The following is a 25,933-nucleotide window of genomic DNA, read 5'->3' on the forward strand; positions in this document are numbered from 1 at the left end:
GCCTGGGGAGGCACCGAAAAGTCCCCAACTCTGGGGAAAGCACATGAAATCATTCCAGCTCCAGAGCTGTCCGACATCAGACTTGTTCAAAATCCCCACTGGTGTTCCCTACTCATGTCCTCACTTCTCTGGTGTGGAGAGATTGAAACTGCCTTGGAGCTAGCTTAGCTTTGGGAGGGATGGGTTTCTGCAAAGGGCTTCGGGCTGCGAGACTAAATGGCTAAAGAGGAAGAACCTGGAGCAGGCACCCAAGGCCCTCGCTGGCAAGGGCAGAGGGTGCAGACCCAGGCCCCGTCCTCCGGGGTAGGATCCGAGCAGAGCTTGGGGCCCCACCTGGATCTGGGGAGAGGGAGGAACAACCAATGGGCTGCGCCCGTCCCGCGCGAGCAGCCAATAGGCGGTCGGGGGCGTGTCCTCCGAGGCGGTCGGGAGTGGGCATTCGGTCCTGTGGCGGGGTCCCCGGCGCTCGCTGGAGGCTTCGCGATGACCGCTCTGAGCCCGGGCGAGGCCGCCAAGGCGGGCAGGTAAGGGGCTGCGACCCGCGGACCGGGCTCCAGGGCCTAGAGGCCGCCTCGAAGGGACGCTGCCCGGCGGGACCCGGCGGCCGCTGCGCCTCGGCGCGTTCTACCCGCGGGGCAGGCGCTTCCTGGCCCGCCGGAATGCGGGCTTCACTCCAGAGCTGCGCCGCGCGGGCCCTGGCGCTTCCCGGGCTCAGAGGTGTTCGTGCTGGGGCAGGATGTCAGGCTATAGGCGCTTCGCGCGAGGGGTTCGAACCTGGAGGATGAGGGACGTCCAGGCGGTATCAGGGAGGTGGAGGGCACCCCACCTCGGGATACCTCCCGTGGTCCATCATCACCCTCCTCCGCCGCTGTCGCTGGGCATTCATTCATTCATTCCCCAGCCATATCGACCCCCAGTCGTGACTGCCCCCCACCCAAGGGCTGGCGCTTCCCTTCTGGCCCCCGAAAGAGTCAGCCTCTCTCTTCCAAACGGGTCTGCAATTGTAGCGGCGCTCGGTTGCCCGGGAGGCAGCGTGGAGCTGTCCCAGGACGACTCGGCCGCACCCATCCGTCAGGCCCTTCGCCGTCGGGCAGGCTGGGGCCAGGTCTCTCAGCCTCGAGATATGTTCCACAGCCACCCTCAGAGGAAGGAAAGTTCTTGCAGCTGGGCAAGGGGCAGGGAGGCAGGGCAGGCAGGAGGTGGTGTTTCAGGTGGCACCAAAAATTGTGGCCTCTGCCCCATGAAGTCTTGGGGCCCTGCAGGCAGGATTATTTGGAGAAGACAGAGCCAGTGGATGAAGCTGTAAGTTCCTGCCCTTGCCCCAGTCCCAAACCCCACAGCCTGAGCTCTGAAGGCTGGCCATCTAGCACTGGGGCAGGATAGGGTGAATGTGGTGTGAGCCCAGTGCCCAGTCCACACAAGTACGTGGAACTGGTGGAATGTTTAAGGGCTCCCTCTGTCCTGTCTTCAGAGAGGCTGGTGAGGCCCTACCCCACTGGCATTTGCCCTTCTTCGCTTTGCTTGCCCCACCCATCCTTGAAGGAATCAGCCTCCTAGGGAATGAGAGAATGTCCTGACAATCTGTGATGCCTTTGCCCCAGTGTACACCCCCTAGCTGGCTCTGAAGTCCAGTTCCTTTCAGAGCGAAGACTTACGGGGTTGTAGGGAGAGGTGGAGTAGAGGGTGTCCTTCCCATCCTGCAGTGAGGGGGCCAGTATGCTCCTTCTGTAGTCCTCTGACCACGCTGACAGACACTCTCAGGTCTGAGGTTATGGTTTGACAGGACCAGTTAAGCAGTGCACATCTCTGGGGCAAATGGGCAGATCTAGAGCGCATTATGTCAGTGCAGAAGCTGACAGAAGCTGCTCCTGAGTTTCCAGGAGCATTTCTGCTGGGGCCAAATCCAAGTTCTCCTTCCTGACTTGCCTTTGGGAGAATTTTCTGAATAGCCTAGAGGTGACAGCCCAGGTCCTATCCATGCCTTGATGTTACTGGTTGCTTTGAAATTTCTGAGCTTAGGCGAGTCTTCAAAGCCTTAGTGCAGACCGGAAGGATCTGTGTGCCAATCCATCCACCTAGGATGACCCCCTAAGGTTGAGGTCAGCAGTACTCAAGATGGGCTATGCCAGCCAGCCTCCCTGAACCTCTTCCACATGCCTGTGCTTGGGTGGCCCCTCCTAGTCCTTAACCTGGTTAAGTCGTGGCTTTGGCCCTTGAATGCCACATACCATACTTATCAGACCAGCATGAAGAGTCTCTCTCATCAGAAGTTCCTATTTTGCTGTGACCTGGCACAAGTCCCCTCTCTGGGCCTGCTTTGCCATCATAAGGTAAGGAGATTGGATTGTAGGCTCCTTAAAGGCCTTCTCCATGCAGTCATTCAGTGATTCTGCTAACTAGCCTGTTTCCCCCTTGATTTCTGAAGGTATTTTATCTCTTTACGTAATTACTTCGTTGCTATGACTACCTATGGAAAGCCCATGAAGTCGAGACCCATGCAGCATTCCACTTTGGTGTCGTGTCTGAGTCAGGACACCAGAAAATAATTTGCTTTTCTCCTTTCCTGAGAAGTGAAAATAATTCCCCCCAATTCTGCAGCCATCTCTTATGCAAGGGTAAGTTTGGCAAGAAGTCAGTCTTGGCCACTGTGCTGCTATTCACCTGGGCCACAGGTCACCAGTCTGTCACCACATGTTATTACCAACCTTTGAAGCTTTGATTAATTCCCCTGCTGTTTACTAACGTAGGAAAGGAAGGAGGAGGGGGAGGGCAGAAGCCCCCGGGAACGGAGCTTCCTTTGTAATTAAGAAGTACCTGCCTCCCCAGGGAGTCCTTGCCAGCTACAGCATGAAGGAAGGCACTGTTCCCACGAATATAAGCCTCCGCGGGGCAGGCTGGTGTCTCCCTTCTCCCCACTACAGCTACACATTTTCATTAGTTTACAAGCGCCTGGTCATAATTTAGGACTGGAGTGTTTTAATAACCTGTGGAGGTGGAGCCAATCTTTAAGCCCTTGTCCTAAGTTAGAGTTTCCTCAGATGATGTTTAAAACCACTAGAAAATCACATTGTTAATTTTTAAATAGGACGTTGGTTTTGGCTGGGACTATTTTTTAAAAATATGAACTAAAGGGGAAAACATAGTTTTTCGAGGCAGGAGCCTGCTGTGTCCCCCTTTGCCTGGCAAAGTAATAAAGCTATCCTAATCTATTTCACCCTCAAAAAAATATGGACTAAAAAGCATATAAAGAATTAGTTTACATCAAACACAAATTGCTTTTCCTTCTGACGTGTTGACCTAGCACATCATGGTACATTAAATCATTGTCAAAATCATACTGGTATTTCATTTCACTGGTGTCTTGGGGTCATTGGTGGCTTAGGGTCAGAACAGCAGCATGGGTGGGATGCCTGAGCAAACAGCTGTGACTGGTTGTAAGAATGTTTTTCTCCCTCCCTCATGTAAAGAAAAAAAATTAAATATTTCTAATTTATGTTAACATTAATCAAATTATTTGAAACTTGCCCATAATCACCAGGGCCACACAAACTGTTATTTTTTTAAATAATTTTTGAATTTTGAAGCACTATTCAACAATTTTATTTTGAAATAACCTAGTGACAATACCTCAGAATCGCTATTCATACTGGGCTTCTTTGATTACCAAACAAGTTGAAAATGTTTATATATTTAATTGTTAAATCTTTTCGTTGTGGAGAATTTCAAACACATACAAAAGAAGAGTAGTATAATAAGCAGCATGTGCCCATCACCCAGCTTCAACAATTAGCAAGTCATGGGCCTCCCTTCTCCCTCCCTCCTGGATTATTTTGAAGCAAATCTAAGATACATTATTTCATCCACAACTATTTCAGTGTATACCTATAAAAGATAAGGTCTTTTAAAAATATAACTACAATACCATTTTCACACCTAAAAAATAACAATAACTTCTTAAAATCATCAGATAGCTAGTCAGCAAAGTTCCCACATCATCTAGTAAATGTTTTTGTGCCATTTTAAAAACTTTTATAAGGATCCAAATGAGGTTTATACAATTGGCTGAAACACTGAATCTATATATCTGTGTCTCTAGTAGTCTCTTGTAATGTATAAATTCCCCTTCCATTTCTTCTTTTTTCCTTGCAACTTATTTGTCGGAAAAAATCACTTTTTTTTTTCCTATACCATTGCCCAGTTTGCTGGTGCTGTTTAAAAATGTTCCTCTGATTCCTGTATTTCCTATAAATTGGCAGTTGGATCTAGACATTGATCAGATTCAGGAGGTACTGAACACTTGAGGAAACACATAAGGTCTGGTTATTTCTCTTTGGGGCATGTTAACAGCCATTGATGATTATTTCATGTAGACCCATTATTTCATTAGGGATTGCAAAATGGTATTACTCCAATTCTATCATTCTTTCATTATTTATTAGCTTATTTCTATAAGAATATTCCTATAAGAGAAATGTCCCTTCTTCAACTATTTGGTTACCCAAATACTAGAAAGGCAGAATAAATCCTCAGCTCTTTCCTTCAATTTACAAGTTTTCAAAATAATGAGATGGGTCCCTAGTAATCACCAAAGGTGACCAATGAGTCATTTTGGTATTATTATGATCTCATGGATTTAAACATATTTGATGTGTTTTAGCTCATGGTAGACATTATTCTTATTGATGCTCAAATTGTCCCATCTTGCCCTGTCTTCAGGTTGGCTCCTGAATACTTGTGCCATGACCACAGTCTTTGATGGCTTCCTTGCTTTCTGGTATGATTAGATATTTTAGGCCCATTTGTGTATTTCCTGCCCCAAATCTGGAATCAGCCATTTCTCTAAGGAACACTGGTTCCCTTTTGGGAAATTGCATGACCATAATCTAAGCACCAGGGGTGTTCATTGCTAGCTGAGTATTTATTTTTTTTCAAGTAATCAGTTTTGAAGTTTATCTTTTAAACCCACTTGATTGCTGATCAAATTAAAGTTGTATTTCCTATCATTTTGGGAGTCATAGGCTATATTAAAAATATAGCACAGCAAAGTGAGTCAGCCATACATATACATGTATCCATGAAGAAACTTTAAATTATACTTGGCAGTTGTTTTAATAATCTCTCTCTCTCTCTCTTTCATTTTACATATTGAGAATTGACGCCCGCAGGAATTGGCAAACTATGGTCAGCAGGCCAAGTCCTGCCCATTGTCTGTTTTTGTAAATAAAGTCTTACAGTCATGCCCATTAAAAAAAAAAAATCTAATGAAAGTGAAATATTCTCTTTCCAGAGACATGTTCCTTTGTTCAGACGCAACAGTTTTGCTCAAAATTCCAGGAGTTCACAGACCTTCCCTGCAACCCTTGCCTGGATTCCACAGTCCATTAGACTGTCAACTGGGGTCCATAATGATGGAGGAAGACTTGGGAGGACTGGAAATAACCAGTTAGCCCCATGTAAGAGCAGCAAGTGGGAAAGCTAATGGGTCTTGCAGTATCAGACCCAGGAGAAGAGAGATTAGGAGTAGTCGTTGCAGAGACTCTGCACTGGTCACACCAGCAGTGAAGATCTGGTTTTATCAAGAAAGGAACATGATGTTAAAAGTTTGTTCTTTGGTGAAGGATCAGTAGGTAGAGAGAGGTCCATTTGGGTGTTGGAAAGAACTTTCTAATAATCAGAACTTCAGTGACATACCTGATAGATCACAGTTACATGTAGGCCCATGTTTCGAAATGTCTTGTGCCTAACTGCAACTTTACCTTTTTTTCACCCACTTGAATATTTATTTCCTTACACTAAGTTCCTTGATATGGATAACACTGAGTAAGGTTGTTTTATTCCCCCCTTTTAAGTCATTCTCGGTTACATAGTTACTGTGATATAATAATAGGAAGAACCTGAGCTTTCAGAAAGACCTGGTTTCAAATCCTTGCTCCACAAGTTACTGCTGAGTTACTACTGGCTCTGAGCCTCCTTCTCTTCTCTATAAAACAGAGTCACATCTGGCCTACTTCGCAGGCTGTGTAATGGCCTGGTACACAGTAGATGCTCACCAAAAATGAGTTTCCCTGCAGTTCCTCCAGCTTTGAGAATCTGAGACCAGGTCTCTCTGATGATTCAGACCCAGCTCTAAGAAAAGCTTGGTCTTTTTTACTATTCAAGGTGCAAAGTTCATTTTTTTAAAATAAACTTTTTAATCTTTAGATAATTGTAGATTCACATGCAATTGTGTGAAATAATACAAAGATCTCATGTACATTTCCCCCAATTTTTCCCAGTGGTAATATCCTGGACAACAATAGCACAACCAGAAAATTGACATTGATATAATCCCTTTGACCTTATTCAGATTTCACCAGTTTTACATGCATTCATTGTGTGTGTGTGTGTGTGTGTGTGTGTGTGTGTGTGTGTTAGTTTTGTACAGTTTTATCACATGTGGGAATTTGGCAAAGTTCATTTTTAAAATCAAGGTTTCTTTTTCTGTTGGATTCTGAGGGTTTTCATGTAAGAAGCATGTTTTAGAAATTTGTAATTTAAGAAGTGTCTATTAGTTAACATTGCTGTGCCTTTGGAACAAGATTTTTTCTTTCTGTGTCTTTCTCCTTTTTTTTCATCCTTTCACCAAATGAAAATAGTTTATTGTGATCATAAAATTTAGGCAAAGTATACTACAGAAAATTATAAAGAAGAAAAGAAACACCTACAATCCCAACTCAAGGAGGAAAATAATGTTAGAATTTTGGTGAGCATCCTTCCCAATATATTTTATAATACATGCTGTTCTATATAATGTTTTTTCCAATGTTTTATAATGCTATCCTTTGTGGTAGACTAATAAGTTTTAATAAATAATGATAAATATCATTTTAATAGTTACATAGCCTTTCATTCTTTGAGTAAACCATAATTTGTTCATGCCCTATTGTTTTTTTTCCTCTTCTACAAGTGTAGTGAACTACGCTTCAGTGCACATTCTTATACATTTAAATTTGTGTTCAATTATTTCCTAAGAATAAATTGTTAGAAGTGGAATTTGTGGGTCTGTTGGGTATCTACATACAAATGTATGTACATTTTCACACACTGCCCTCTCACACAGGAGTGTGTGAGACTGACCATTCAGCAACATGTTGATCAACAGTAGATGTTATTAAACTTTTAAACCTTTGAAATTTAATAAGTAAAAAAAGATATCCCTTCTACTTTTTTATTTTTAAATATCTTTATTATTTTTGTTGATTTTAAAAGTATTACACACCTGTTATAATAAGTTCAAACAAAACAGAAACTATTGAGAGTGAATTCTGCCCTGAGATATAATCACTGTTGTTTGATATAGAACTTTTAATTTTATAAATGGGTTATATCTTGGTTACTTATATATACTTTTCACTAAACAACATATTTTGGACTTTTTTCCATATTAGCACATGCAGCTATACTCTAGTCTTTTAGTCAATTGCATAGGACTCTGTTATATTGATAAAATATTATTTTGGTATTTCCACCTTTTCCTTCATACTTGTTAACTAAAGGAATATAAATTTTTGCCTACTTGTCCGTTTATTTCCTTATACCAAGTTCCATGAAATGGAGTTGTAGGATCAAAGGATTTACATTTCTTAAATAATTTGATATATGTTAGAAAGGTTAACTCAGTTTTAAGTCTCATCATGGAAAATAAGAACGCTTATTTTCCACATCCTTTCCACATCCTGTAATATTGAGCACTATAATTTTTTTAGTGTTTACCAGTAAGATAGGTAATAGAGATATTTCTTTTTTTGTGACTTGCCTGTTCATATTCTTTACCCACTTTTCTATTAGATTGTTTACCTTTTTCTTTCTGACTTGGATGAGTCATTATCATTTAAAAACACCAATCCTGGGGCTTCCCTGGTGGCGCAGTGGTTGAGAATCTGCCTGCCGATGCAGGGGACACGGGTTCGAGCCCTGGTCTGGGAGGATCCCACATGCCGCGGAGCAACTAAGCCCGTGAGCCACAATTACTGAGCCTGCGCGTCTGGAGCCTGTGCTCCGCAACAAGAGAGGCCACGACAGTGAGAGGCCCGCGCACCGCGATGAAGAGTGGCCCCCGCTTGCCGCAACTAGAGAAAGCCCTCGCGCAGAAGTGAAGACCCAACACAGCCATAAATAAATAAATAAACAAATACTTTAGAAAAGGAAAAAAAGAAAACACCAATCCTTTGTTGTTTAGGTCACCTTTTAAATTTTTATTTATTTATTTATTTTGACCTCATTGCGGTATGTGGGATCTTAGTTCCCTGCCCAGGGATGGAACCCATGCCCCTGCAGTGGAAGTGCAGAGTCTTAACCACTGGACCACCAGGGAAGCCCCCTGCCAGTTTAAATTTTGATGTACAAAGGTTTTTAATTTTTATGCAATTAAATCTTTAATGTGTTCTGGGTTTTATATCTTGCTTAGGAAGACCTTTCTCGGTATGTTAATATTCTCTTCTATTTTATTTTAGTTCTTTATTGATTTAGAAAATATTTGGATGTTTAATGTACCTGGGATTTATTTTTGTGAATGGTGTGAGGTAGCCAATTGCCCCAAGAACATTTATTGGACAATCTGTTCTTTCCTTACTTATTTGAAACAGCTTCTTTCTTATATACTAAATTCTCAGATACCCATAGATCATCTTCTGGACTCCCCTTATGTTCTATTGATCTATTCATTTTTTCCTAAACTAATAAGTATTTTAATTGCTCCAGCTTTGTAGTTTATTCTGAAATCTGGTAGGGCAAAGCCCTTGCATGAAATTTGGGATAAATTCGCTTCTTTAAAACTTTCAATCTTCCCACTCAGGAGCAGAGTTTATCTCTCCATTTATTCAAGTCTTCTTTCGTGTCATTTTTAAAATGTCTGTGATTTTCTTCTCATAGATTTCTCTACATTTTAAGAGTTTATTCTTGGGTAACTTATATGTGTTGCCATATGAATAGAATCATTTCCCCAAATATATTTTATAACTGTTTATTGCAGGTCTACTGAGAAACTATTGATTTTTATATTGATCTTGTAACCACTAGAATAACAATTAACTCCATGAGAGTGTATTGTGTGTCCATCCTTATCACAGCTCTGCCTAGCCCATGGCCCAAATATAAGAATATCTGGGCCACTTTCTTATGATTTTTCCAGTTGATGACGTATCCTCTAGTAAGTTTATGTTACCATCTTTCAAACAATAATCATTGCTTTTTATTGGGTTGGCCAAAAAGTTCGTTCGGGTTTTTGGTCGGACGGAACGAAACCCGAACGAACTATTTAGCCAGCCCAAATAATGTTAAGAACCTTGGATTTCTTTTTCGTGCCTTTGTACAATGGCTAGAACTTCCAGAACAATGTTGAATAACAGTGGCGAGAGCAGGCATTCCTAGGGGGTTTCCACCAGTTGGACAATCTGGGGTTCTCCCTGGAGGGAGAGGTACCAGGACCCAGTAAGCTCTTTAAGAGTAGGTCATCACCCGGGAATCCGAACCCTTAGACGAGCACGGCTTGGGGGAGCCCGGTTAGCGGAAGCCTGTGGCAGGGCGCGGAGCTGGACCCTCCTGGGACGTCCCAAATCCGGGCCAACTACCAGGTTTGGGTCCCGGAAGGGGTGCGGGCTGCCTTTCCAGGGAGCAGAGGTGCCGGCACGCTTGCTGTTTTCCCAATAGCCCTCCAGTCTGCGCAAGCTTTTGCTCTTCCGCCTGCAGACCCATCGGCCCCCGCCAAGGGGTGGGCAGGGCAGGGCCGGGCAGGCTGGCGCGGGGCCGGGCGGTGCTGGAATTCTGGGTGCGGCTGCCCTCGGCGCCGGGTGGCGCTGGGCTCTGCAGCCCTTCCGAGGGCTGGCGCAGAAAATGGACTTGTGGTTCGCGGGCTGCGGCAGAGACGCGCCAGGGCTGAGGAGCGTCAGGTGAGGATGGCTGGACCAGGCGGGGAAGCTGCGGGCAAGGGCAGCACCCACTCCCTCCCCGACTGTGGACACCCCGCTCAGGGAATCAGGAGAGGGAGGTACAGTCCCATCCCTCAGAATCCCCGTGGTCTTTCACTGGGAGGAAGGCAGGATCCGAGGTTGGTGTGGCGCTGAGCTGGCCGGTGACCCGGGCTGCCGGCTGTGCTCGGCAGCATCTTCACTTGTGCTCAGAGGCCTGTCCTCACCGTCCGTCCCTGGGATGCAGTCAGCAGCGTGGGAGAGAGGAAGAAGGAGCAGGCCTTTAGCACCCGAGTCTGGATTCAGACCCCCACTAGGGCACCAAAACGGTCCTGGCTAAAGCTGCAGATCCCCTCCTTGTTGCTAAAGTTACTTAGACTGCCTTTCAGTCTTCCCGCTGTTTGGCCTCTCAGCAAACTTCACTGCTTTCCCATTCCTCCTTTTTGAAGTACTCTTTCGGCTTCCATGACAACCTATACACCTGGTTTTATTCCTACCTCTTGGGCCACCCTCTCCTCATCTCCTTGGGGCACTCCTCTTCCTCCTCCACACAGCCTTTAAGTGTTGTAGTTCTTGAGGTCCCAGGCTACTCTCCTTCCCCTCCCTCTTCCCCATCCTCCTTGTGGAGATATAATTCACACACCATAAAATTCACCCTTTTAAAGTGTGCCGTTCAGTGGCTTTTACTGTATTCACAAAGTTGTGGAACCATCATCACTAATTCTGGAACAGTTTCATCACCTACAAACGAAACCCTATGTGCATTAGTCACTTCCCATTTCCCCTTCCCTCCAACCCCTGGCAACTACTAATCTACTTTCTGTCTCTGTGGATTTGCCAATTCTGGACACTTCCTGTACGTGGAATCATACGATATGTGGTCTTTTGTAACTGGCTTTTCATTTAGCATAATGTTTTTAACGTCCATTCATGTTGTAGTATGTATCAGTACTTCATTCCTTTGTATGGCTGAATTATGTTCCACTGTATGGGTATACCACATTTTGCTTATCCATTCATCAGTTGGGTATTTGGGTTGTTTCCATTTTTTGGCTATTAGGGTAATAATTATCATAATGCTATGAGCATTCCTTTTTTTTAAAACTTAAAAAAATTGAAGTATAGTTGATTTACAATGTTGTGTTAATTTCTGCTATACAGCAAAGTGGTTCAGTTATACACATTCTTTTTAATATTCTTTTCCATTATGTTTTTTTTTTAAGTATTTATTTATTTATTTATTTTTATGGCTGTGTTGGGTCTTCGTTTCTGTGCGAGGGCTTTCTCTAGTTGTGGCAAGCGGGGGCCACTCCTCATCGCGGTGCGCAGGCCTCTCACTATCACGGCCTCTCTTGTTGCGGAGCACAGGCTCCAGACGCGCAGGCTCAGTAGTTGTGGCCCACGGGCCCAGTTGCTCCGTGGCATGTGGGATCCTCCCAGACCAGGGCTCGAACCCGTGTCCCCTGCATCGGCAGGCAGACCCTCAACCACTGCGCCACCAGGGAAGCCCCTCCATTATGTTTTGTCACAGGATATTGAATATAGTTCCCTGTGCTCTACAGTAGGACCTTGTTGTTTATCCATTCTATATATAATAGTTTGCAGCTGCTAATCCCAAACTCCCAATCCATCCCTCCTCCACCCACCTCCCCCTTAGCAATCAAAGGTCTGTTCTCTATGTCTGTGAGTCTGTCTCACAGAGAAGTTCACTTGTGTCATATTTTAGACTGCACATATAAGTGATATCATACGGTACTTGTCTTTCTATTTCTGACTTACTTCACTTAGTATAATAATCTCTAGGTCCATCCATGTTACTGCAAATGGTATTATTTCATTCTTTTTTATGGCTGAGTAATATTCCATTGTGTATATGTACCACATCTTTATCCATTCATCTGTTGATGGACATTTAGCTTGTTTCCATGTCTTGGCTATTATAAACAGTGCTGCTATGAACATAGGGGCGCATGTGTCTTTTTGAATTGTGGTTTTGTCTGAATATATGCCCAGGAGTGGGATTGCTGGATCATATGGGAATTCTATTTTTAGTTTTTTGAGGAACCTCCATACTGTTTTCCATAGTGGCTGTACCAGTTTACATTCCCACCAACAGTGTAGGAGGGTTCCCTTTGCTATGAGCATTCTTGTACAAGATTTTGTGTGCACATATATTTTCAGTTTTCTTGGGTATATGTACCTAGGAGTAGAACTGCTGGGTCATATAGTAAATGTTTAACCATTTGAGTAACCACCAAACTGTTTTCCAAAGCAGTTGCACCAATTTACAATACCACCAGCAATGTGTGAGGGCTCCAGTTTCTCCTTATCCTCACCAACACTTGATATGAATTACAGTCTCTCGGGGGTGTGAAGTGGTATCACATTGTGGTTTTGATTTGTATTTCCCTGATGACTAATGATGTTGAGCATCTTTTTGTGTACTTATTGGTCATTTGATATCTTCTTTGGAAAAATGTTTATTTAAACATTTGCCCATTTTTAGTTGGATTATTTGTCTTTTTATTTTTCAGTTTTGAGTTCTTTAAAAAGATTTTAATTGTGGTTAAGAAAAACACATAACATAAAATTTACCATCTTAACCATTTCTAAGTTCATTTGTACAATTCAGTAATGTTAAATATACGTATTCATATTGTTGTGCAACCAATCTCCAGAACTTTTTCACCTTGCAAAACTGAAACTCTATACCCATTAAATAACTCTCCATTCCTCCCCCCTCCTCCAGCCCCTGGCAACCACCATTCTACTTTCTGTTTCTATGAATCTGACTACTCTAGGTACTTCACATAGGTGGAGTCATACAGCATTTATATTCTTGTGACTGGCTTTTTTCACTTAGTATGATATCTGTAAGGTCATAAGAGTTTTTAATATATTCTAGATACTAGTCCCTTATCAGATGCATGATTTACAAATATTTTCTCTCATTCTATGAGTTTCCTTTTCACCTTCTCAATATCATTAGCAGCACAAAAGTTTCTAATTTTGAAGTTCGATTTATCTATTTTTTCTTCTGTTTCTTGTGCTTTTGGTGTCATACCTTAAGAGACCATTGCCTAATCAAACAAAGATGTACACGTATGATTTCTTCTAAGAGTCTTAGCTCCCACATTTTTGAGTTATTTTTTGTACATCGTGTGAGATAGGGATCCAACTTAATTCTTTTGCATGTGGATATCTAGTTGTCCCTGCACCGTTTGTTGAAAAGACTATTCTCTCCCCCGTTGAATTGGTCTTGGCACCCTTCTTGATAGCTTCTCTTCTTTATGTACCCATTTTCCCTGGGGGATCTTCCTAGCTCCTGTACCCATCCATTGGCCAATAACTCAGAAATGTATCCCTTCAGCCTGGACCTTTCTTCTGAGCTCCTTACTCATATGTAACTTGATATCTCCACTTAAATGTTTCTCACACATGCTTAAGACTGAACTCATGATTGTTTCCTTCAAATATGTTCTTTTTCCAGTATATTTTCCCCTGTTTTGTCTCAGCAAAACACAGCCGTATCCTGCTTGCTTAAGCCAGAAATCTAGAGTCAGGTTTGACACTTCTTACCTTATGCCCCACATCCAGTTGATCACCAAGTCCAGGTTGGTTCTACTTGGAAATATATATTGTGAATCTATCCCTCAACCTCCATCACCACCACTGCCACCAAGTCTGAGACCTCATCTCTCTGCTGGAATACAGTCTCCTAACTGGTCTGTCTCCATGGAAAATGCTAAATATATACAACAGAGGAGGAGAGTTGTAGGAGGGACCCCCATGTATTCATCACCACCAACTACAATAACCACCAACATCAGGTTGTCCCTATTTCATCAGTACTCATCCTGTGCGCCCCCTGCCCCACACCCTTTGCATTACTTTGAAATAAATCTATGTATTAGAGTGACCTGTGACCACGTCCAGGGGTGCCAGCTCAAACAGATGCTGATCCATACTCTTTAACGTACAAAGTTGACAGCGTATTTCCCCTTTTAAATCCCTTCATTGGTTCCTCATGGCTTTTTTTCTTTTCTTTTTTTTTTGTTTTTTACTATAAACAACTTTATTCATGGACTTTCACATAAGTATAAAAGTGATGGATATTAAAATCACACCTTCACATACGTTTTCCAGAAAAAGCCAATACCTGTATACACTGAAAATCAGATATCAAAATCTGGGGGCCCAAAGTTCCCAGAAGAAACCAGTTGCGGGGGTAACCAGCTATATCTAGCATCTCCGACTCCATTTCTGCAGCGCAAAAGACCACCCCCCATAGTTTTTAAGAGAATGACAAAAACCCTTACTGGGGCCCACAAGACCCTGCATGATCTAGCCCTGCCAACCTCTCCAGCCTCATTGCTCATTACTTCACTACTCACCTGTACCCTCCAGACACAAAGGCTCTGTTTACGTTTCTCATACATGCCACACACATCTGGCCTCAGGGCTTTTGCACATCATAAACCCTCTAATCAACCCTCTACAAGGACCCCTTCCCAACACCCTCCAGTCCTCCCCACCCCCGCCCCTGCCTGCCCCTCAGCCTGATTAGCGTCCGTTGGCTCTCAGTGCAAATGCTGCTGCTGCTGCTTCGGGAGGTCTTCCCCACTCCCCACGGGTGACTCGGGACTCCTTGACAGAGGTCCTCCTAGGACGCTATGCTTTGCCTTCATAGCGTACATTACACAGTTATAATTATGTATCAGTCTCTATAAATATTTGTTTCATGTCTGCCTCTCCCACCAGGCATTTTGGGGATAGTAGCGTGCCTTGTCCCTCTTCGTATACACAGCACTTACACAGAGCTGAGCGAATACAGGCGTTCAGTTGGCATTTGTAGGATGGAGGCAGAGGGGCCGGCAGCCCTCTGAGGGCTGTGCTCCCGCCAGCCTCTCCTGGGATTGGGGTTTTTCTGACCACAGAGAGCCAGTGGCCATCTGCCCCTCACCCAGTTCCTGGCTAGGCTTTGTTATTCCCTCAGACAACATTTGCTTTCCCTCCTGGCTTGAGACTTTCTTGCCCCTTTGCGGAGGAGTAACTGAGGCCCAGAAGGGGAGAGTGGCTTCTCCAAGGACCCACAGCAGTGAGAGGTACTTCTAGGCCTGCGTCCTGTCTTCCTGTCCCCACGCCCAGGCTCTTCCAGGACACTGAGGCTGCTCGAGACTGTGTCCTGACAAGAGCCAGGTGGGTCCCCAAAGCCAGAGTGATTCCGAGGTGGGTGTCCCAGGGTGGTTGGAGTTGGGTGTGCTGAATGCTACCCATGGATGGACAGAGCTGACTTGTCCCGGGAGTAGCCACACCTCCGGGCAGCCTTGAGTGGGGGTGAGCATCTGAGGGTGTCTGTGGGCCCTCCGCTCAGCCGGCCCGGCAGAGGGTGGCCCCCAGGAGCACAGGGGCGCTCTGTTTCTTCATCAATGCAAGTCTGTGTTTAGACCTGAATGACCAGCTTCTTGTCTGGAAACAGCCAGGCCCCAAGTGGCCTGCCAAGAAAAAGTGGTCTGTGACCAGGTCCAGGGGTGCCAGCTCACACAGATGCTGCTCCAGCAGCGGGCACTGTGGGATGAGGCCAGCAACAGGCAGGTCACTCTCTGCAGAACCAATTCCCTGCTCCATCGTAGCCGGGGCTTTGTAGGAAATCCTGCGTATCCCCAGGAGCAAAGCTTCCAGGTTTCAGCCATTTGTCCCTCTGTCTCCCTAGTGACTGTTCTCACGCTGCAGGTCTTTGAGCTCTGGCCAGGAAGGGGGCAGCAACTGCTGGCCTCGTACCTCTGGTGGAGGGAGAAGAGAGGGTGGGATCCTGAGTATGGTTGGGCCTGAGCTGTGGGAGGACCTCTGGGCCCCAGGAGATGGGACGCAGTCCGTGGATGCCACCCAGGTGTAAAGAGGGCCCTGCCTGCTGCCACTGTCCCAGGGGAAAGGTTCAGTCACGCAGGGCATGTATGGAGCTTTGTGGGTGCAGTGGGGGGCCCGGTGGTGTCCCCATCTCTACTTCCCATGGGGAGCTCACCTCTAGGCATCCTTCAAGGGACATGATGGGAGGGTAGGGGGGCAACTCAGCTCTCAGGGGTGCAGACAGGGGTGGGAGGCCCAGAGGGCAAGGCTGTGAGAACCGGCCTCCTTCCCCAGGGCTGGGCCGTGACCTCTCTCAGATCCTCACAGCGGCCCTGACCATCTGCAGGCCAGAGAAGGGATTCTCCCCATTTTAGAGAGGAGGGAGGAGACTCAGGGAGATGCCTAGGGGCCACCCGGAGGGTCAGGGGAGCCAGAGGCAAACTTGAGTGAGTTGTTCTCACTTCAGGTCTTTTTTTTTTGGCCGCGCCGCGTGTTTTGTGGGACTCTAGTTCCCCGGCCAGGGACCAAACCCAGGCCCTTGGCAGTGAGAACGCAGAGTCCCAACCTCTGGACCTCCAGGGAATTCCTTCACTCCAGGTCTTATGTTGGCATCCTGAGGCCCCACTACTGCTAAACAAACTACACAGAGGGGTTTTCCACAGGGAGCATTTGTCTCTTCGGTAAACAGTTATGGAGCACTTACTGTATGCCTGAGGTTGTGCGAGGCCCTGGGGTAAGAGATGAATAAGACAGTCTAGGGGGGAAGACAGCCACATCAACAGGTGATGCAGCAAAGGAGGCTATCTGAGCAGACGTGGGCACAGGGAGGGATGGCTCTGCCCTGCCCGGAGGTACAGGCCGGCCAGGCTTCAGGGAGGAGAGGTCCTGCGGGGTGAGAAAGAGGGGGACCCCACCGCGGGCAGCAGCAGCTTAGCTGAGCAGGGCCCAGGCAGAGCTGGGAGGGGGTGCTCATTAGCGCAGCTCCCGAGGGCAGGAGAAGAGTCAGCCTGAGCACTTTGCTCCCAAATTCTGTCCCCATGAGGAGCAGGACCTTTCTGGTGTACTGAGAGCCCAGGCCTGGGTGAGAGGTCAGGGAGGAGGGAAAAGGGGTTGGGGCCCTTTAACCAGGGCTGGTCCAGTCAACCAGGCAGCTTGGCTGCCTGAGAGTGGGAGATGGGGCCAGCCTTGCCCCTGGCCCTCCCAGCTCCCACTGGGTGGGAGGACCCAGGGTTTCTGAGATCCCTGTAGGTAGAAGGAGTTCTTGTTAGCACCAGCGCTCAAAGGGGTCCTTGTTCAGGCTGGATCCAGCCGCCCCCAGAGGGCTGGGCCAGCCCACATCTTCCTAGCAACTAGCTCACCCAGTGTGTTTGGCTCTTGGAGTAGGGGAGATAAAGGCTGGGGAGTTCTGATCTAGGGAACCCCACTTCCCAGAAGGGCTCCCACATGATCATCTCAGCCCAATAAACACCCCCTCTGTTTCCCCTAGTGCCCCTGTACTGGGCCTGTGAGAAGAGCGGGGGCCTGGCCCTGCAGCAGGGAAAGCTCTAGGAAAGGGCAGAATTTGGGTCCCTCAAGCCCTCCAGGCATGGTAGAAAGAGTGCACACATTCAGCCAGACTGGATTTTGAATTCGAGCTCCACTGCTTTCCAGTTATGTGGTCAGGAGCAAGGTGCTTTAACCTCTGTGGGCCTCAGTTTCCTCATCTGTGCAATGGGAATGGTGCATCTCTCTTGCATGACTAGAACTGGACTGAGATTAGAGGAGATCATGAGCCAGATCCGTTCACCTCCTTCCCCCTGGGGGCTCCCTCGTTAATGGGGCCAGACTTGGTCTGAACTTTCTTCAGAGGCTTCTTCCCTTTCCTGGCCCTGAAGGCTCATTGCAGGTATGGTACCCCCAGGTGTGGGTATCAGCCGTCTATGGAGTCCTGGCCTTGCCAGTGAACCCAGCTGAGCCTCCCTTCTTCACCTGTGAAGTGTTAAGTTGTACTACCTGCCCCACTAGTTGCAGCGAGCGGGGGCTACTCTTCATTGTGGTGCGTGGGCTTCTCATTGCGGTGGCTTCTCTTGTTGCAGAGCATGGGCTTTAGGCGGGTGGGCTTCAGTAGTTGCAGCACTTGGGCTCAGTAGTTGTGGCTCGTGGTCTCTAGAGCCCAGGCTCAGTAGTTGTGGCGCACGGCCTTAGGTGCTCCGCGGCATGTGGGATCTTCCCGGACAAGGGCTCGAACCCCTGTCCCCTGCATTGGCAGGCAGATTCTTAACCACTGAGCCACCAGGGAAGTCCCATCATGTCTTAAAGGACATCACATGTGTGCCCTCGTTTGTGGTCTTCGGGCAAACCAGGTATGGGGGTTTTTGGTCTTGGCTGCAAGGGCCGGGGCATTGGAAGCAGATGGAAAGTTAAGGAGCAGCGAGGGGAGTGGACCCTCTTCGCTGTCTTCCAGGGCGGGGCTTGGCCCACGGCCCACCTGCTTCTCTCTTCACTCTCTTCCTCATTCTAGACCCAATCTCCAGGTGCACCCAGTCACTCTGGCCCAGCACACCTGCGGCTCTCTCCTGCCTGTTCGCTGCCTTTGGCCCCCCTCCTCCACCTCCAGTATTTCCCAGTTAGGATTCATCAGAAAGGGATCCTTAAGGGGCAGCTCAGCTTTTCATTCTTTTTTTTTTTTTTTAATTTTTACTTTAATGTGGACCATCTTTAAAGTCTTTATTGAATTTGTTATAATATTGCTTTTTTTTTTTTTTATGTTTTGGTTTTTTTGGCTGCAAGCCATGTGGGATCTTAGCTCACCGACCAGGGATCGAACCTGCACCCCTTGCATTGGAAGGCAAAGGCTTAACCACTGGACTGCCAGGGAAGTCCCTCAGTTTTCATTCTAAAGAGGGCGCTGGTCAGCTTGCGGGTGGCTTTGCTCGGGTCTGGAGCACCCCCGTGGTTCTGTCCTGTAGTCCGGGTCATCTGTACAAACTGGGCCTCCACATCCCCCGTCATTTCAAAGCTGCCACGGGTAGTTAAGGGAAACGAAGCATATTCCTGGCCCAGGGGTTCTCAGCCCAGCTCCTGGGACGTAGGGATTGTGGCTAGGCTGGGCACCTGCCCCACCCTGAGTCCTTTGCCAGGGTTGCTGAGCAGGACAGACAGATTGGGGCCCAGCATGTGGCCCCCAACTCAGAGCCGCACTCCCTTACACTCAGTACGGAATTCAGTTACGGGATTCTCTCCCCTTCCCTAATGGGTGGAAAAGGCGAAACTTGTCCTTGTTGTCCTGGATATGGAATATCAGCTTAGAAAAATAAAAAGTGGGGTGCAGCCTCTATGTAAGAAATAATAGAGTTACTTTTTTGCAAAAGGAGATTGCCTTTCCTCTTCAAGTTTCAGTGTATTGACGACGAGCCTAACTCTGTCCACGTTATTCCAGTTTCCCTTGGGGAGAGGTCTTGTCAGCCATTGTCCGGGCTGTACTTCGGGCCAGTGGCCCTGAGAGAAAGATAGGGAGGCTCTTGGGCAGGACACAGTGTGGTTCAGGGCTGGGCGCTGCCACACGGGAGGGCTGGCCTTATTACTTCCTTGACAAAACTCAGGAAATGAACTCTGCGACCTTAACAGATGAAGGAAATCTCTATTAAGAGCGTGATTCCCTGTTTTGCCAAGGATGTTCCTGGAACTCCAGAGGGCCGGGTGAAGGCACAGGAGGGTCAGGGCCCCAGGTCCGGAGCCCAGGTGGGAGGACTGGCCTCGGACACCAGGAGGTATGCGTCTCCCTCTGAACCCCAAACAAAGGAGGGGTTTAAAATCACCCGAGAGCTCTTAAAAGCCTGAAGCTGAACCCCATGACCCAGTAATACCAGCCCTAAGTGTTTACTCATAGAAACGAATACTTGTGTCCACAGGACACAAGGTGCTGAAATGTTTATAGCAACAATTTTGTAATAGGCAAAAACTGGAAACTCAATAGTAAAATGCCCCTCAACAGTAGGATTAATAAATCAGTTGCAACACGTCCATGTAATGGAACTCTAAACCTTCGTGAAAATGCAGTTTGCAGCCACACACAGCACCGTGGAAGAATCTCACCAGTGTGTCGCCGAGTAAAAGAACACGGACCACATGATTCCATCCACAGAGAGTCCCCGAAGAGGCAAAGACGATCTGTGTTGTTGGAAGTCGCGCCGGTGGTTCTCTTTGACCGGGGGTGGGGGGTTGGGAGTGGGCAGTGAGAGTAGGAGGCGCGGGAGGGGCTTTTGGAGGGCAGGTTTTCCGGTATGCACCGTTTGTGAAATGCATTGCACGGTTCACTTACTTTGTGTGCACTTTTCAATATGTAAATTATACATCAGTAACAAGTTAAAAATATATAGTTACCTAAATGCTACCGCCAGAGGTTCTGATTTAACTGGTTTGAGAACAGAGCTCAGGGATCATTTTTCTTTGGTTGGTTTTTTGAAAAGCTCTACAGGTGATTCTAGTGTGTACCTGGCAGGCTACCCTTCAGAGTTAACAGGATGGTCTCTTTTCTCTGTGAAGTAGGTGGTGAGCTGTGTGATGAGACGTAGAGGTGGGGTGGGGTGAGGGAGCCTGGGGGAATTTGGAGGCGCCCCAAGGTCTGGGCCACTGAGCCCCAGTGGCTGACGTTCCTTCCAGGACGTGCGCCCTCAGCTCCCTCTCCCTAGATGGCTCTATTCGTGGTCTCTGGCTTTGCACTCTCAGGGGCCTGCTGCTAAGATGGGTTTTCTTTCTTTTTTTTGGCCGCGCCACGTGGCTTGTGGGAGCTTAGTTCCCCAAGCAGGGATTGAACCCTGGCCCTGGGCAGTGGCAGCGCGGAGTCCTAACCACTGGACGGCCAGGGAAGTCCCTAAGATGTGTTTTCTGTTTGGAAAAGGTCTCTCCTTGGAGCTGATTGGGACCCACGTCCTGCAGGAGTGGGTGGAGCTGTCCCTGGCCTTGAGAAGAGCTGACAGGACCCACAGGACGCTCTAGCAGCTCAGGTGTCCACTAGAAGACAACTTGGGAGAGTGTGGACATCCCCCTGGGGGAGGAGACACCCGAGGGGACCCGCCTGTGACCACAAAGGCCCAGCTGGCTCCGGCTGCCAGGCCTGGCCGAGTTTTCTGCTTCAGCATCAGCCACGGGCAATGCCGCTGCCCGAGGCTTGAGGAGCGAGGGGGGGTTGCCCTGTGGTTAGGGAGGGTTCTGGCGGAGGGGCTGGGTAGCTGGCGGAGCATTGCCAGCGCTGGGACAGCCCAGTGGGGTGCAGCCAGTGAGCACTGCTGTGGGGCTGGGAGGGGCCCAGCCTGTGCTTTTCCCCAAACACCCCCTCCCATCCCTTCCGAGCCACTTTACCCTTTTCCGTATGTCCTCTGTCTCCCACCCGAGCTCCTCTTTGATCAGTCAACCCGCGCGGATTGAGTGCCTGGTGCTGCCAGCCGGGCTGTCTACCTGCTCCACAGGCCGGGGCTCCCGGAGGGGAGGGCCCATCTGTGGGTGACCCCTCTCCGCTCCTGTCCACCACCCCCTCCCCTTACTGCCAGGCATCCATCATTCTCTGTGCCTCCTTCACTCTTACTGCCTGGCTTTTAAAAAATTTATTTATTTATTTATTTTGGCTGCGTTGGGTCTTCGTTGCTGCGCGCGGGCTTTTCTCTAGTTGCGGCGAGCGGGGGCTACTCTTTGTTGCGGTGCACGGGCTTCTCATTGCGGTGGCTTCTCTTGTTGCCAAGCACAGGCTCTAGTCGCACAGGCTTCAGTAGTTGTGGCTTGCGGGCTCAGTAGTTGTGGCTCGAGGGCTCTAGAGCGTAGGCTCGGTAGTTGTGGTGCATGAGCTTAGTTGCTCCGCGGCATGTGGGATCTTGCCGGAGCAGGGCTCGAACCCGTGTCCCCTGCACTGGCAGGCGGATTCTTAACCACTGTGCCACCAGGGAAGTCCCTACTGCCTGGCTTTTTTTCTCCCCTCCTCCCTCTTGAAGTGTCATCGTGTCCCTTTCTCTGTTTCTCCTTCACTCATTCATTTAGCAAACACTGGGTGCCTGCTGTGTGCTGTGGGTACAGAGATGTAGAAGACACACCCCTGGTGGAGCTCAGATGTCTAAACAGACAAGCACAGTCTGGGGTGGTAAGGGCTGGAGCAGCAGCGTGAAAGAAGGGACCAGGGACCATAGAGGAGGGATGACCAGCTCTGCACGGGGGAAAGCTGGGAAGCCTTCACAGAGAAGGTGACGCCTGATCTGGGCTTTGAAAGACGACCAGGGAATTCCCCAGGTAGATAAGCACGGCAAGGAATTCCAGGAAGAGCAAACATGCAGGGGTGTAGGGCCGCAGCTGAGCTGCATGGGCGAGGCTGGAAAGGAAGCAGGAAGGTCAGGAAGGCCAGGTGAGGAGGCAAGAAGGAACTACAGGAGGAAAGTCAGCAGGAGGGGGGCAGGCTCAGATCTGGGCCCCAGATGGCTCTGTTGGCAGTGTGGATGTGGGAGAGGGCCAGGTGTGGAAGGGCAAGGCTGGGGGCAGGTGTAGTTAGGAAGCTGTTGCCAGCATCCAGGAGAAGGACGATGGTGGCCTAGGCTTGCCTGCTGTGGCAGGAGTGGAGACAGTAGATGGTATGGTGGGTTTGGTGGTGCCAGGCTCTCGGGGCCTTGGCGGTTGACTGGTTGTGGCGGTGGGGAAGAAGCGTGAGTTGAGGATTCTGGCTTGGCTAACTGCGGAGGATGGGGCCTTCCAAGGGGAAGCAGATTTGGGGGGATGATGCAGAGCTCACTTTGATGGATTCGTCTAGATGGCAGGCTCTGCCGCTCTGGAGGAATGAGGTGTTAAGGTTAGGGATTTAGGTTGGGGAGTATCTACCTGGTGTGGATATTTTGGGCCCGGGGGAGGCATCCAGAGCGGAGTGCATGTGTCAGGTGTCCCATGAAGCTTCGTCTGTGAGGTCCCTAGGAAGCAGCTAGACTCAGCCTCTCTGAGTCTTCTCTGCACTGCCTCTCTCTCCCTCTCATTCTCCCTCTCCTAACCTCTCTGTCTCCCCTTACCTTCTTGTTTTTGGCTGTGCTGCTTGGTTTACAGGATCTTAGTTCTCCGACCAGGGATTGAACCCGGGCTCTTGGCTGTGAAAGTGCAGAGTCCTACCACTGGACTGCCAGGGAATTCCCTGTGTCTCCCCTTTCCTGATGGGCCTGGCTCCTCTCCTGACGTCTCTCAGTGCTAGCTGCCCATCCCCTCCCTCTCAGCAGCCCCCTGGGCTGGGCAGGCTCGTACTGGGCTCATGGGGTGATAAGCTTAGTAAGTATTTGTGGAAGGAATGAAGGAATGGGCAGTTAGCCTGAGTTCCCACTTGGGCCAGCAAGGCCTGAGGGCAGGGCAAGCACAAGTTGTGTCCTCTGGATCAGCATCTTGCCTTTGGACCAGGCTCAGCAGAATGAAAGGGCCTCATCTGAGGAATTCTCAAACCTTTTCTACCCCCTTTAACGTCCAGCATACTGAGCCTCCCGTGCTCCATCACCCTCATGACAATAATGACATTTTTTTGTGGCTTTGATGGAAAAAATAGATACGGTTTTGAAGACCCTGGATATTAACTCCATAGTCTGCACGTGGAGGTGTGATGGGGATGGATGGGCAGCGGGTATAGTTCACGACCCACAGAGCAAGAGCAACTAGGTCGAGGAAGGCTCTGTGGGAGTAGATAGAGACTGCCGGCACGGTGCGGGGACCCAGGCCGGCCCCCCCACTCTCCAGCGCCCTGCTCTTGCCGCCTCCTTCCTCTGGGTCAGGGCCCTGTTGGTCCTTGGGTGGACCCCGCCTGCCTGGTTCTGTTGGTGAATTCTCGATGACTATCACCCCAGACCTAGCTTTTCCTCTGACTTGCTCCCATCTCTTTATTTTTACTCATTTAAACAAATACTATGGGAAAGAAGACGAATCAGTAGAAAGTCTGACTTGAAGGTGATTTTGAAAGCAGTGCATTTTGGCCATAGCCAGGGTCTCTGTATCAACAGCATTATCAGGACGGCCAGGAGGGGATGATTTTAATCGATGGACGTGAAGGATTGGCTTGTGACCATCATGCTCATCACATGAAAAGGGGTTGCTTTGAGTTTGAACATATTTGAGTCATTTACCCCAAGGGACTCCTGTTTTCTTACTGTTATTTTTTTCATGGAGATGCTATGGGAATCGTGGCAGCCTTTTTTTGTTATTCTCATGGCCCATCTCTCCTCCAACCTCTGTTCTTTTTTTTTTTTTTTTTAAACTTTTGGGTTTTATTTATTTATTTATTTATGGCTGTGTTGGGTCTTCGTTTCTGTGCGAGGGCTTTCTCTAGTTGCGGCAAGTGGGGGCCACTCTTCATCGCGGTGCGCGGGCCTCTCATTATCGCGGCCTCTCTTGTTGCGGAGCACAGGCTCCAGACGCGCAGGCTCAGCAGTTGTGGCTCACAGGCCTAGTTGCTCCGTGGCATGTGGGATCTTCCCAGACCAGGGCTCGAACCCGTGTCCCCTGCATTGGCAGGCAGATTCTCAACCACTGCGCCACCAGGGAAGCCCCAACCTCTGTTCTTGATCTCACTTACACTGTCCACACAGTCCTTCCTCAGACAGGTCATGTCACGAGTGCCTGCTGCACGCTGGCTTTGCCCCAGGCTCAGGGGCTGCGATGTTGCAGGAGGCGTCCTGGAGCCCCTGGAGGTGGGCAGTTAGAGCTCACACACAGGTGCCTGAGAGGGAGCCTGGGGTTCGGGGCTGAGAGCCTGCAGTGGGGCTCATCACTAGGCTGGGGGAGGACTGACGGAAGGCGCCCCTCCCTGAGGTCACATTTGAACCTAAGGATGGGTTGAGTTTAGAATCCATGCAAAGGCGTGATTATCACGCAGGGTTAGATGATGGAAGCCAAACAGGATTATAGTCCCACCCAGCTGGTAAGGCTCAGCTTCCTTTTCTCTGGGAGTCCTGCTGTAACTCTTTCACTCTGTGTGTCCTCTGAGCTCCTGCAGCCCTGACAACTCGAATCACACTTTCCAGTGCCTGAGTGACAGGCTCCCTGCCTCTGAAACCATGATCAAGTTCCTCCTTCTTCCTCTTGGGGTCTTGTTTTATACTTGGTCCCCAGGGCTGGAGTGTGTTCCTGAGAGCGGAGCCCACACCCATCTCCTCCCTGGTGGCCCAGTGGGCTCCTGGGCTGCAGGGTTCAAGCTCTCTAAGGCTCGGTGGTTTGACTTGTACACACTCTGCCTCAGGGGCCTCTCCTCTCCTCAAAGCAAGAAAGGAACAGAGAGATGAAAGAGAGGGATGGGATCTGCCACACAAAAATTAAACACAAGTACAGCAACAATACCACAGAACTAAAAGGCAAATGGGGGAAGTATTTGCAAAAATGATAAACTAAGGATTAATCTTCTCAACAAAGAAGGTATACAAATCAATAAGAAAGACATGAAGATCCTTATAGACAATTCACAGATGAAATCCCAATGGTTAATATGTATTTGGCAAAAATGTTCAACCTGTCAATAAGCAGAAATAAAAATGAAAACAATATATTTTCACCTATCAAATTCGCAAAGGTGAGAAAAAGATAATACCCAGTGTACGGCCTGGATGTAGAGCAACGGGCACCCTCATATAGTGCTGATGGCCATGCTCGTTGGTAGAGCACCTGGAAAGCATTTTGGAAGTGGGTTTAAAGATCCTGAGAAATGCATTCTCCATCCACGAATTTCACTTCTGAGAATCTATCCAAGGAATGAATAGTGACATGGGGAATTTCTCATGAAATTATGTTAAGCAACAAAAATAGGGCATACAAATTATATGATATATAATCCCACTTGTGTAAATTATATATTTATGCATAAATGTTTTCTTTGGGTGATTTGGGGGGAATGTTTTTCTTATGGGTGATTTTTGATCATCATACTTTATATATTTTATATTTCTCATATTTTCTATAATAAGCATTAAAAAAATCAAGGGGGAGAAGTCTCTATGAAATGTGTAATGATGGACCCAAATAAATTCAGAAATTAACTTTAGGAGTCAAAGGGTCACATTACTAGCACAACCTGTCACTTTGAAAGATTCAGGACATACATGATATGTGCACCAAAACTCGCCATGAGGTTGAGGACAGAGGTCACCAGGCCACATGGCTGTGGTTGGGCT

General features: G+C 48.0%; 1 protein-coding gene across 1 annotated transcript in view; it reads left to right on the forward strand.

Moving 5' to 3' along the window:
- Positions 1-430: 430 nt before the first annotated feature.
- GRAMD2A (GRAM domain containing 2A) overlaps positions 431-25,933 on the forward strand; it is a 32,818-nt gene continuing 7,315 nt past the window's right edge. The window contains 1 exon segment of the mRNA XM_028162735.2: positions 431-524. Within this exon segment, the coding sequence (XP_028018536.2) occupies positions 484-524 (41 nt within the window). The 5' untranslated portion in view covers positions 431-483.

The sequence above is a fragment of the Balaenoptera acutorostrata genome, chromosome 3 (assembly GCF_949987535.1).
Source record: "Balaenoptera acutorostrata chromosome 3, mBalAcu1.1, whole genome shotgun sequence".
Taxonomy (NCBI): domain Eukaryota; kingdom Metazoa; phylum Chordata; class Mammalia; order Artiodactyla; family Balaenopteridae; genus Balaenoptera; species Balaenoptera acutorostrata.